The sequence below is a fragment of the Zosterops lateralis genome (assembly GCF_965231275.1).
Source record: "Zosterops lateralis genome assembly, chromosome: 1".
Lineage (NCBI taxonomy): Eukaryota > Metazoa > Chordata > Aves > Passeriformes > Zosteropidae > Zosterops > Zosterops lateralis.
The window spans coordinates 29,679,027-29,692,649 of NC_139762.1; the positions used below are offsets into that span (position 1 = coordinate 29,679,027).

Genomic DNA, 13,623 nt, shown 5'->3' on the forward strand with positions numbered 1-13,623 from the left:
CAAATTTTATGCACACTGACATTAAGAAACATTATACATGCTCTGGAAACACCTTCCAACTCCAAAATCTCCAACTATTTCTAGACTAAATGTCCCATGAGCACACAGTGCCACATGGTGTGATTAGTCTGCTTAACAGGTGAGGCAGTTTGCAAGTATAGAGACTGCAATTGGCAATACATCTTTGTTTGTGCCCTTGTGGCATTTCTTCCCATCAGAAAAGATAAATGCACAAGAAAGGAAATATCTAAGAACTGTCTATCCTTTTTCTTGACAAGGTCAATTATATAACCAGTTGACATTATGGAGCCAGATAGCCTATATCAATCTGTAAGCTTACCTTGGCACACAAACTTCAATTCCTTGGCATCTGTAACGGTGGTTCTTTTATCTGACCTCTTCTTTTCTGTCCGACGGTGGCTGCGTCTTTTCTTTGTCTCTCCCCAAAGATTCGATCCACCGTGCATGCTTGGGATGTTTAGAATGGCGATTCCTTCCAGAGAGATATTGATTAAGTCCAGCTGAATTCCATCACACTGATTAGAAAGGAAGGATAAAAAAAGAAAAAGGAAGAAGAGAGAAAAAGCAGTAAGAGAGAAAGAAAAATCTGAATGTTCTTTTTTCTCAGATATTTTTCTTTAGCAATTTATCATTCTTAACACTACTAATAGTTTATTCAATGTTTACACCTAAGAGATATACTTGTATCTGAAAAGGAGGTATGAGATAAGAACAGGTCATCATACAGAAGGTAAAATATGATTGCTATTCAGCTTTTGATTGCCTTAGTGTGCGACCATTTGGTACTGTCTTATCTGATACCTGTTCACTGACCCAAGTGAAATATATTTCTAGCTTCACTACAGCTATTAGCAGGAAAAGCATTTATACTACCAACATTTCTTTATCAATAACTGGAGTTTTTGCTGCCTTTTCAAACTAAATTTTCTGCCTTATGATTTTGCAATGATACTTCTCACTCTTGCAACTGAGTCCCCTCCACAACAAATGGTTACAAAGATCCTGCAGGCAGAGAATTCACAGACTTATCTAAGCAAGCCTCACAAGCACAGAACATCACACAGGTATTTGTTTCAATCCAAAGGAACAACAAACATATCAGCACAGGGCTATGGCTGACTAGTAGCTCCTAACAAGAAGTAAAATGAGTAGAAGTGGGTATGACAATTCCTAATGCAGCTGCAGCAATTCTAACCCCAGAACCTTCACCAAGCAGTTCTCTGAAATATCCATCATTGCAAAGGGAAAACAGGATGTGGAGGTGAAGAAGAGTCATCAGTGATCTAAAACCTTTCCAATAATGGATACACAGAAGTAAGTCTTAGTCTGTGGGATAGTTCCTTCAGTGATGGAATGATACCCATCTTGTGTCACTTCTGTGTATTTCTCATGCTTCCTATAGCCAACTTGGACATTTAGACATTTTATACAAGTACATTTCTTTGCTAAATCTGGCTTCCAATTATATCTTAGAAAGGGACCATATTTTTCATTTATTGAGAAGGGCTCAGGGGTCTTTTAACATATCAGCCTGCCCAGTGACAAGCTGCAGCATTTTCTCAGGTGGTTGAACCCCAACATTTGCAAACACAGTTCACCTGAGATACATTGGATGAGACAGCTTGATAGCACACACCTAGCCTTCAACAGGTATAATTTATTCAAGCTAAGTCCTCCTCTCTACCAACATTAGGAAGTTCTTAACTCATATAAAATGTAGCAAAAGACTGAAGAACCTCCACAAGAGAAAATAAACTGCAAGTTCATATTACTACAGTGGAACCTGCATCCAGTTCTACTCATTAGTTCACTGAACAAGCCAGAGTTGCCCCTTGGCTAGGGATAGCTTAGCTTCATTCCTCACAACATAGATAGTGTATATCGATATCCTGACAAGGTATATGGACCACAGTGTAGAGCAGCATATTTTTAAAACATCTGATCCTACCCCTGCAATGTTATGCAAGCTTGTAGAGGATCCAGTCATCCATTTCAAATGGATTAAGGGTATTATTTTACAATTCCAATACACAATAAGGGAGAAAACTGGAAAAATAATTAAACATGCCTCAGTAATAGTCCACTGACATCTTGCAGCTTGCTGCTCTGTGGGTCACTGGCACTTCTTTCCCTCTGCCTAAACCTTTACCACAGCCTTCAAGAAGAAAAGCCAAGTACAACTCAAGAATAAATATGAACAATTGTTTATTCTGAAACTTTCTGAGATCATAAAACAGAACTGTATTATAATGCACACACAGCTTAATTCTTCTAAGAAGAGCATAAATCTGGAGAGAGAACAATTTCAACACTAAGATTTCCATTTCATATTTGCTCTTCAAGAATCAAATTTTAAACCTGTGGATTATATTCATACAGGGAAGCCTTTAAAGTCAAAAGGCATATCTGGAAGTGAATTGGCAGTTGTAGCAACTACTGTAATTGAAAGTATAACTTTTTAATAACACTTTTCTTACAAGAATAAAGGCCTAGGTTTTCACTGTCATTTTTGGAAGCAAATTTGTGGTTTTCCACAGTATTTTATACGTATTAAATAAATACTAAGATGATTTATTTTGCTAAAAATTCTGCTCATGTGTATGCTCACTTACTGCTATACATTCTAGATAAACAGATATTAATTTCATAATTAAAAGTAATCTTGTGTAAATACCCTGCAGGCCTCAATGAATCAAACACATACTGTGTGTCAGGCCTCCCACTGTCTTCAAGTGGAATGTACTGGCTGGATAATTAGATAGTACATATTTTTTAACCTTATTTGCATGCATATTATATCTTTTGCACACTGACAAGCAGCAGTAACAACAAAAGTCAGATTACCACAGGGAATTCCCACAAAGAAGTCTTCATTTCTTATAATTTGCAGCCTAAATTAAAATAATTTGATCTTTGACAAGGATGAAATGTCAAGCAGAAGGGGGTCCTCTACAAGCCACGGCCTGTGGCTTCTGAAATCTGCCTAATTTATGTCAGTCACTTCTTAATACATATTTAAGTATTACACGAGAAAGATGATAAATATGCAATCTGACACCTTTGGTATTTCCCTGCTGTTAATTTATAAAGGTCTGGCGTCCCCCAAACTGACTGGAATTATTTAAATAAAAGAAAAATTGTGAAATAGGATGGTGCGGGGTCTAGCTTCCATTTTCACTCAATATTGAGCACAGCAGGTAGTACACTAAGACAATTATGTGACGAGGCCTCAGAGTCCCCCAGTGATGAGCAACTTTCTGAATTAGGAAAGGAGCTTTTCTTTTGTTCATACACAGACAAAAAGTTTGCCCTGCAGGTAGCTCTGCATAGTTCTAACACATTTATATACTACAAAAACAAAACACACGTGTTCTGCTCCTATTTTATTTTTATTTCAAATAATGTAACAATGCTGTTAATGCAACAATGCTGCTAAAAACAAAAGCATTCTTTTAAAATGTGGAGTATGCTTACCTAGACTAAGAAGAAACACTAGCTCTTCTATTTTTTGCCTTCTTTCCTGGCCTCATTCTCTTCTTGGGTATTATTGTTTATACCTTATTTATCATATAAATTATTTTCAGAACATCTCTCTGTTGAGAAATACATATCTACGCCTGAAAAGAGCTGATATTAAGGCTTTGCTGTGAAACCAAGGGCAATATCAGGCAAGTATACAGGAATGTTTTAAACTCCTTTTCCTTACCCATTAACACCAGGTGGTACAGAAGGCTTACACTGCTCCCCCTATGCTTTTACAGCATTGCAGGTATGGTCCATGCCACCCCTACTTACACCATACCCATATCTGCTCTCATTAATTATCTTTCACATATCTTTGGGGGTTTTTTCTGAAGTTGAAATAAACTGCAAGTTCTCTAAATTGTAAAATCTTCAGCCTTGTTTACTGACACATTATTATTGAAAAGAAATACTTAGTTTAGTCCTAGTTTTCATTTGTTTGTTTGATTGATTTGGTCTTTTTTCCCTTTTCTCCTCTCCTCAACTTCTTGCCTCTCATTTTGAAAGCAAAAATACATCCTATTCTGGATTACATAGGAATTGTGTCCAACTTTGTTCTGCATCTCACACTCACACAGAAGAAAATATACAGAACAGGAGTCAAGAATGTATGACAGAAAATCAAGCTTAATTAGGTTAGAAATCAAATACAAGGCTAAACAAACATTTGCCCAGAGAACATTTGATCACCATCTCACAGCTTGGAGATACAGATTCTTAATCTTCTTTGTTCATTCAAAATTTGGCTATAGAGCAAACATATTCTTTGTGCATTTTATTTGGAGTGAAATGTGGTCTGATGCATCAGCCTCTCATTTGTAGTGACATCCCTGTGGGGCATCAGGTTAAAAATCAGACTATATAATGCTGATAATATTCAAACAAGAAACATTAGATACAAGCATACTGGCAAGCACTGTAATTTACTCATTGTAAATAAATATGCAAATAATCACCTCCTAACAGTTCTTGTAAACTTTGGAAACTATGTTTTTTGTTCCTAATTCTATGACTAATGGTAATGACCAAGATAGATGAAGCGAGTATCAACAAACGTGGCTCATATACTGGCAATGTAATACTTTATTGGTAATAATAGTTATTGACATGAACAGGTAATTATACAACTGATAGCAGCAGCACCACAAACTTGTATACCTACTTGTTTGCTTTGTGATGTTACCATTTAATCACCCTTTCAATGGTTAAAATTATATGGTTAAAGTTCACATCTTAGTATGTATCAGGATATGTATGACTTTCTCTAGATATCAATATTTTATTGGGAAAGTCTCCTCTTTAATTTGTATTAAATCAAAAGGTACATTTAACTTGCAGTTTATTCAAATCTAATCAAACCAGGTAAGCATTTCTTCCAGTAAGTATATTTTAAAATATTTTATATAAAATATTTTTCATGCTAAATTTCCTTAAACTTGTGTGTGAAACACTCTCCTGGGAAACAAGGCTGATTTTTTTGTTAGTTTTTTTTTTTCCTAAAGCTTTTGGTGGAGTTTTATTTTAATTATATTTTAATCTAACACATGAGGAGCAGATTTTCACTTCAAAGAGAAACAAAACAGCATAACAGGCAAGTGTGGCACAGCTGGTCTTACAGCTTCAATATTCCTTGCTACTGTTCTGCTACCAAGTACATGGTCCCTTCAGACAATTTCAGACTTTACCCTTTAGGAGGCTTTAACTGGACTCTCACAGCTCTCACCAGACCTCTCTGAGTACCTCATGCCACTATACAAATACTCCATTGATACATGCAGTTTCTCATTACTACTGGAAAGGAAAAGCACCATAATCCTCTTGAGAAATGATTTCATTATTTAACCTAAATTCTCAGGTTTGTATCTTCATTGATTTCTCATTTTTCATGTACTTATTCATAAACATCAGATGCCCAAACAGTTTATGTAATTTAGCCACTTATTCTAGCAGCCATCAAAGTGGCAGTGGCACATTATTTTAAATTCCTATTTTGTCTGTAAGTATCCTGTGTCTTTTTAGTTAATGTTCAATGTGTAATGGAAAAATGACCCCTTGTGCAGAGAGAAAAGCTATTTAATGAAGGGGAATAATTCAAAATATATATATATTCTTTAACCTTTATTCAGGAAAGTAAGTACAATTTTAGGGAATTGAGTTTTAAAGGTTATAAAACCTTGGGACCTAGAAATAATAAGATTATATTTTTTTATTTTAATCCTGCAGCAGCGCTCACTCCCTCCAACAGTCTTTCATTTTTCCATCTGACCTAGCCACACTCCCTATTGATTTCTAATGTTATACTTTACCTCTTGACCTTGTCTACTGTATTAAGACTTCACTAATCATCAAACTGAACTTTGTTCCACTGTGCAGGGCTACACTACAAATAGACATGATAAAAATAATATTTTGGAATATAGGGTCGAAAGGATGTGCACTGTTTTGCCTTGTTGGATTCAGGCACTCTACACCCTTACTCCCTGCATTTCAGCCAAACTAGTGACATTTCAAGGACAAAGGCAACAATTAGTTTCTTACTTCTATTTCTACAGATTCATGCAGCTTCTTACAGGTGGCTGAGAAAGTTTCCGAAGTGCCAAATTCAAAATACCAAAATTTGTTCTTCATTCTGAAACAAGAAAAAAAAAAAAAAAAAAAGAAAAAAAAAAGAAAAGAAAAGAAAAAAGAAAGATCTTATTCACTATCAATATGTGACAAAAGTGATCATCCTGTCTTCCACTATAAGTAATGGCAAAGGCTTGGGAACATGTGACATCCCATTTGAAATAGATGAGCTCATAATTTTCAAAGCTTAAATGTTGGTGTCAAGTTGTATGATATCCCCTAAAGGGATAACAGGAATGTGTTGAACTGACAGGTTCAAATGTACCTTTGACTTTTCTTTTTCAGTAAGTATCAGAATATTTTTTGTCACTTAACCAGTGACATGCCTCAGAAAAATGTATTGATTTTATTTCATATCTTACACCTACAATATGATTTCTGATTCACAGTTAACATCTTTATCCTGCAGAGTAGTAGAATGTGCAAGCAGGGCAATCCCATCATGAACAAGAGCCAAGACAAAAATGTAGCTTGCCTTAAGCTAGTTAAAAGTAAAGGCAAATGCCTATTGTAGATGATGACAGATGAGACTAGAAAAAAATAAAAATTCCAGATCTAACAATCTTCAGATATTTTGCAGTAGGAGAGCTGTATTACCAGGTAATTCACTCATAGACACATTTTAAATGGGCAATGAGACCTGCATCTTGAAGTTCATTAACAGGTTCCATAGGAAAATAAAACTGGATTAAATGCCAGTAAATTGCTTAGTTTATCATGACAGCAGGCAGAATTTACACTTTTTTCTTTTTAAATACATAAAGACTGCACTTCTGTTTTACCAGATTTATTGCACACTGTTAAATACAATCAGGATGCCAACAGCACCATTTCAAATAAGTGTGTGTACTTTTTGTGGACTCTCATGAATAATTATTATTCTGTAACAAAAAAAAAAGAAGCTAAACAACCACAACAAAAGACATTGAATTAGAATTCATTATTCCCACTTAGGAATCAGATATGAAAACAGTTTCTCCAGTTGTATAAACTGTTCTCTGACACAAGCACAGCACATTGTGCTTCTAACTTGAAAACAACACAGTCTGCATGAGCTAGAAGCGGAGAAGAATGAAACATAAATGTACGTGACTACAGAATGTCAAAAGTACAAATCCATCCTACTTTTTATCATTTCAAATTACACATAAAAGACTACTTAATTGTTTTTAAAATCTACTTAATGACTTTTAAAATCACAAAGTAAGGAGAGGTATTGCAGTATTGGCCATTTCCAGAAACCTGTTTGTGTAAGAGCTAGCACCGGGTGTAACATCAGAGGAGTGTAAAGATGTCCAACCTGGCAGCCTACACAGAGTTGGGAAGAGAAGAGTAATAAAGAAATTATGCACTTCCAATGAAAAAAATTACAGGAATTTCCAAAAGTTTTTACACAGAAAATCTGAAAATATTTGGAAACTATTTTTGAGAACCTGCTCTCAGATAAATAGCATATTCTCAAAGGAGCTCTAACAGTCAGAAGGGTTCAGGCCTGCTTCAGGTCCAGATTTCTTGAGTCTATGAATGGAAGTGATCTGACACATGTTCTTCCTTCTATACCTGCAGTTTAGCTAGCATAGTGCCACACCAGCCTGGGATCAAGTGCTCTATTTATACCAACATATGTGAAGAAATTTAGAAACCTTTTGTTTCCAAAAAAAGTGAACTGAGTCTTGAATTTCTATTGGGTGCCTTTGGACAATCTGGATGCAGCTATTTTTCTCACTACTTTATACATAGGGATGATCAATAATTTAAAAAAACCAAAATCCAAACCAACCAACCAACCAAAAAAAACCCCAAAAAAGTTCCCAAAACAAACAAAAAAACCTACTCCACACCAAACTAAACCCCCCAAAGAAACAACGAACCACAAAAATCTCCAACAAATCCCCCAAACAAAAAACCTCAGCTAAACAAGAACAACAAAATCTTGCTGTAATCATTAATTAAAAATACTTGGTGATGCCTTTTGATCCTATTATTAAGATAAAAAAGCCTTTGTGTCTTCTCTTTTGATAGCCTTTGCTATTCAGTTACTTTTACCCCAAATGAAGAATCCTTTCTTTTCTTTATTTAAAAGACTGCTTTAAATTGACTCACTTCTTAGAACTCTATATAAAAATCTGTTTGACTTCCACTAAGTTAAAACAGACATGTATTTTTGAGTCATTCAGAATATAGTGTGTCAAATTCAGGTATTTTGGGCTCAGCCACACAAAACCCAGCACTGTAAATGCACTCAAGGATTACTACAAAATTTAGATCTATGAATCTAAATCTTGTAGAATCTTATAACAGAAGATTGAGTAAATATTTTAGGTGAGGTTTTGATTTCTTGTAATTTAAATATAACCTGTAATATTCTATCAGGCTGAAAAATGTATTGTGAGCCTGCTCTCCATTATTCAGTAGACTGTCTCTGTTTTTAAGCAGATGTCTTAAAAAAGACATAGAAGGACAACCTACTTGACAGCTTTTCAAATACAAAGATAGATGTAGATACAAATAATTTTATGCTTTGTTTTCAAGTGATTTACCAATTTCCTTTACAACCCATGAAATAGATTAAATTTCATGGGTTTACTCAAATGTACTATATATTTTATTGAACAGAGGACTGTATTACAACTTTCACAGAGATACAAAATGGAGTTAAATAAAGAACTCCAGAGAAATTATACTGAAATTTTCATAAGCAAGAAAAGTCTTATTATTCTAGTAACTATTCCAATTTTTCTACTAATAAAAAAACCCCAACCTCTAGTTCATATCTTCCACTTACATTCCTGTTTCAAAGCTCATATGCTTATCAATACAGCAGCAAACAGAAGATTATTGAACCACTCTCATGGCCATTCTAACTTCTTCCACAATGCAAGTAAATTTTAGATTGCTAAACAAATCTATATTTAATGACATTTTTGCCACATTAAAACTGTAAGAAACTGAATCACAGGCTGCTGTCATGTATATTTTCTCTCTCTCCCAGAGGAAATGATTTAGACTTTTCCCAGCTTTTAATAAGAGATGACCAAAAGTAAGTTTGAAGTCTGCATCTTCTTTACAACACTAGTTTTGTTGGAATAGGAAAAGGAACAGATTATTCTACAGAAAAGGGTGGGGGTTTTGTTTGTTTTTTTCACATGCTTTGAACTAAACTCTTTAAAACTTTACAACATAAAGAAAACATCAATCATGATTAAAGGCTGACATATATTGCTATTGTATTACAGTATGTCAAAATACACAGCCTATGGGCATGACAAAAATAAAACTGTTTTTAAAGAACCTAAACACGTTTTATGCTGTCAATGTTCCACATTTTCAAGTATTGGTCAATTTTCTGGTAGGTGAAATGATCTTCTTTAACAGGGATGAAATAAATTCACACGACAGTTGTGAGAGACTGAGATGTTAATGGTTAATGACTCATACAATTGGCCATTTGCAAAAGCAGCAGGTGCTTTGCTGAGGCCAGGTTTGCATTCCCCAGCTGAAGGGGAGGAGGAGAGGTTTTGGGTGTGTGGTGGCAAAACCTAAGAACAGCCCAGGTGCAGAGGGGGTGAGCAATAGAGGAGGACAACAACAAACCAGTCTGTTTAGCAACAAGCTAGGGTTTGAGCCAAGTAATGGAAGAGGCTGGTAACAAGCAGATCCTGCTACATGGGATAATGCTTTTTATCATGCCAATGTCCTCAGTTACATAACTTGCTCAGGCATAAAACTCTGGTTGTGGGGAAGCACTGGGACATGCAGACACAGCCTGAAGGTATTCGTCCCTTCTGATGGGAATAACTGGCCAAACCAAGCCAATGTGAGAAGGAGCTATAATGTCTTAGAAGAGGTCATTACCATCGAAGATCCTCAAAGTCTTTTCTGGGGCCTTCCACCAGAGGACTGAATGTGATCCACAGTGTTTCAATAGACAGTGTTAAACTCCCACCCCAGGGGAGGTACCCTGGGTGTTCCTACCTGAAACTAAACATATATGAACTCACTGAACTATATGTTTCAGGGGCTTCCTCACCCATGACAGATCAAGTCTGAGACGGTCACTTCAACAATGCAACAACCAAATTTCATCACTGGATCCACGGGTGGTGATATCTATGTAAGATAAACACCAGTCATTCCGTGTCATTTCACTCTAGTCTGCCCCAAGGGACCTGTTAACAAGAACCTCAGTTACTCCCACCTTCAGGGCCAGGTTGTAACAAGGTTATAAAAGGGCTAATACTGCCATTTCTTACAGCACTTCTATCCTGTGGATAAATATCAGACTTACAAACTTGGATATGTTTCTTGGAAAAGTTCAGAACTAATATTTGGTAATCAAGGCAAAATAATCAAAATAGTCTGTGATATGGGTTTGCTCCATTATCAGTTAATCAGAAACCCCCCTACTGCTAAAACTATTTTATATAACCTTTCTGATTAAGCAATTACAAGGCATGTCATTGAAAAATTGTCCTGTATTTAAAAATGGAAATAGTAAATACTTTATTCAACACCTGAAGAGCATCTATACTTCACTGCAGTATAAACACTCTGTCAGAACTTGAGTAACAATACACCAGTTATGGGCTGCTAATAAAAGGTCACAATAAAAGGAGTACCTTTAACTAAAGTAACAAATTCTTATTCTGCATTTACGGTCTTCGCTTGGGACTTGAGCTTACTGCTACATATGCAAGCTTGTCACACTTTCACTTCATCCTATTTACACTTTTTATATTTACTATTTATATTTAGTATATTTATTTCTACTTCAATTATTCAGTGTCAAGCTTCAATGACTTCAGCTAAAATTTCTATATCAGAAAATTTGTTATTTTTGTAAAATGTCAGCTGAAATACTTTGACCATTTCTGAAAACAACTGGATTGAAGACGTGTTTATTTGCTTATATGAAGAGTGTTTGACAACATACACTTTGAACTGGGTTAATACAGCTACAATTTCTGAACATAAATTTAAAATTTAGCATAAGAATAGCCTTGCATCAAGAATATGTCTCTAGCCATCCGCATGAAAAAAAATACAGATTTTAACCATATTACATATCATGACCACTTGGAAAAAGACTTTGGGAAGCCTTTATTTTCCATATTCCTTGGCAGAAAAATGACAAATTTTTGTCTCCAGTTCTGTCAACTTTTATCCTTTAATCTATACTAGAGATTTTTTTCCCCTGAAAAGTACTAGAATTCTTCATTCTTGCAAGGTAAATTCCTTAAAAAGTCCACTACCAGGAAGCAACTTCTAATACAAATCTGTGTAAGAATGTCTGCTCATGGACAAGCAGAACTTTAATTCCTCCAGAAAGCATACTGGTCCCCAAAATACAATCTTTTAGCACACTTTCTGAAAATACTTTTTAAAGACTATTCCAACTTTGTTGCAGAAGTACTGTTTCTTTGTCAGTAAGTGTCAAGAGTTGATCTCAATCTATACCATAAACTCATAGAATTTTCAGCATAAAGCTCTCATTCTAAGAGCAGCATTCATGAACAACAATGTACAGAATGTAATGAATTAAAAAAAAAAAATTCTATGGCAGGGAAAAAAAAAGTAGCAAAGAAGCCATAAAGAGTAGACGCTTATCATCTCATCCACCACAAGGCTGGAAGGTGCTCAGAGACACAGATTCATGCTATGTATTTAAAAGGAACAGATCTCTTTACTTCCATTTTATTCCTTGTTCACTCTTTTGTTCCAAGCAAATGTAGAATAATGTGTAGAACCACCTCTGCAGGGAACCAAAAATACCAGAAAAGTATGCTGAAATTGAGTTATATTTCCACAGAGGAGAAACTGTGAGCAGTACAAAGGGGAAAAAAAGGGTTGACAAGTATATGTGAAAAATGAGGAGGTCATCATGAGAAAATAGAGAGAAGAATGAGGAAAATATAGGAACTTAATTTCAAAATGCATTGAAGTTCTGCAGCACTGAAAAAGGTATGACAATAAAATACAGAAGAGAAGAGAGGAGACCTAAAGAAGGAGACCTAAATAAAAACACATATTTCTTAAGTTTGACAATACAGATAATAAGGTCTAAAAATGAAACTAGGAGTATAGGAAACGTCATAATGGGCAAAAAGCTGAACATGTCTTCCAGTATTCTGCCACTGACATTGGTTATTACCAGACACCACAGAGGATAGTATAAAACTCCATGTAGTATGCAGCTGGGAATAATCTAACTTTATGGAAGGTTTATTATTATTTATAATTCTATCAAATTGAGAAACACTACATTCAGATTAGACATAAAGAAGAATTCTTTTATAATGAGGGTGGTGAGACACTAGAACAGTTGCATAGAGAAGCTGCAAATACCCCATTCCTGGAAGTGTTCAAGGCCAGACTGTTTCGGGCTTTGAGCAACTGGTCTAGTGCAAGATATCACTGGCCCATGGTAGGGCGGTCAGAATTAAGTGATCTTTAAAGATCCTTTCCAAACCAAAACATTCATGATTTTATTTCAATTTATGGACACTTACACCATAAAGCAAAATGAAAATAATTCCCAGTGTATGGGGAAATAAAAGTCTCTTTGGGAAAAATAAGCTTACTGAAGTGTGTTTGAAGTTGCTGCTTTTGGTTTAATGAGTCCCAACCTACAAGACATACATTCAAGAGCAAGTGACAGATGCACTCTTTTCTGGCCTAGCTGAATGGCAGGGCCCAGAGACTGATGGCGAATGGTGCCATGTTTGGTCAACATCCCATCCTTAGTGATGTCCCCCAGGGATCAGTGCTGGGGCCAGTCCTGCCTACTATCTTTATTGATTTGGATGAGGGGCTTGAAGAGTACCATTAGCAAATTTGCAGATGACACCAAGTTGGGTTAGTGTTCTGATCTATTGCATGGTAGGTAGGCTCTGCAGAGGGACCTGGATCAATGGGCCAAGACCAATAGTGTAAGGTTGAACAAGACCACGAGCTGGGTCCTGCTCCTTGGGCACAACCTCATGCAGTACTACAGCCTGGGGGCACAACAGCCAGAAAATGATGCAGCACAAAAGGACCTGGGGCTGCTGGTCAACAGCCACTGAACAAATGTGTCTGAATGCAGCTGCTGAATGCAGTGTGCACAGATGGCCATGAAAGCCAGTGGCATCCTCAGGAACAGTGTGGCCAGCAATGAAGTTCTTCCCCTGTACCTGGCACTGGTGAGGCCACACCTCAAATGCTTTGTTCAGATCTGGGCCCCTCAATTCAGGAAAGACACTGAGGTGCTGGAGCAAGTCCAGGGAAAGGCAACAAAGCTTGAAGGGTGAAGCGTTTGGAGCACAAGTTCTGAGAGAAGCAGCTGAGGGAGGGGGTTGTTTAGCCTGGAGCAAAGGATGCTGAGGGGAGACCTTATGACTCTCTACAACTCTCTGAAAGGAGGGTGTAGCTGGAGGGTGGGGGGGAAGAAGGTGTCAGTGTCTTCTCCCAGGCAAC

At 36.4% G+C, this 13,623-nt stretch overlaps 1 protein-coding gene across 5 annotated transcripts in view; it reads right to left on the reverse strand.

The window, feature by feature from the left end:
- Nucleotides 1–13,623, reverse strand: part of DGKB (diacylglycerol kinase beta) — a 385,657-nt gene that overhangs the window by 75,364 nt on the left and 296,670 nt on the right. For all 5 annotated transcript variants that reach the window (XM_083866610.1, XM_083866608.1, XM_083866607.1 and 2 more), the window contains 2 exons: nt 6,082–6,172; nt 341–536 (listed from right to left, as the gene is read on the reverse strand). In XM_083866610.1, the coding sequence (XP_083722736.1) occupies nt 341–536; nt 6,082–6,172 (287 nt within the window). The remainder of the gene's footprint in view (nt 1–340; nt 537–6,081; nt 6,173–13,623) is intronic.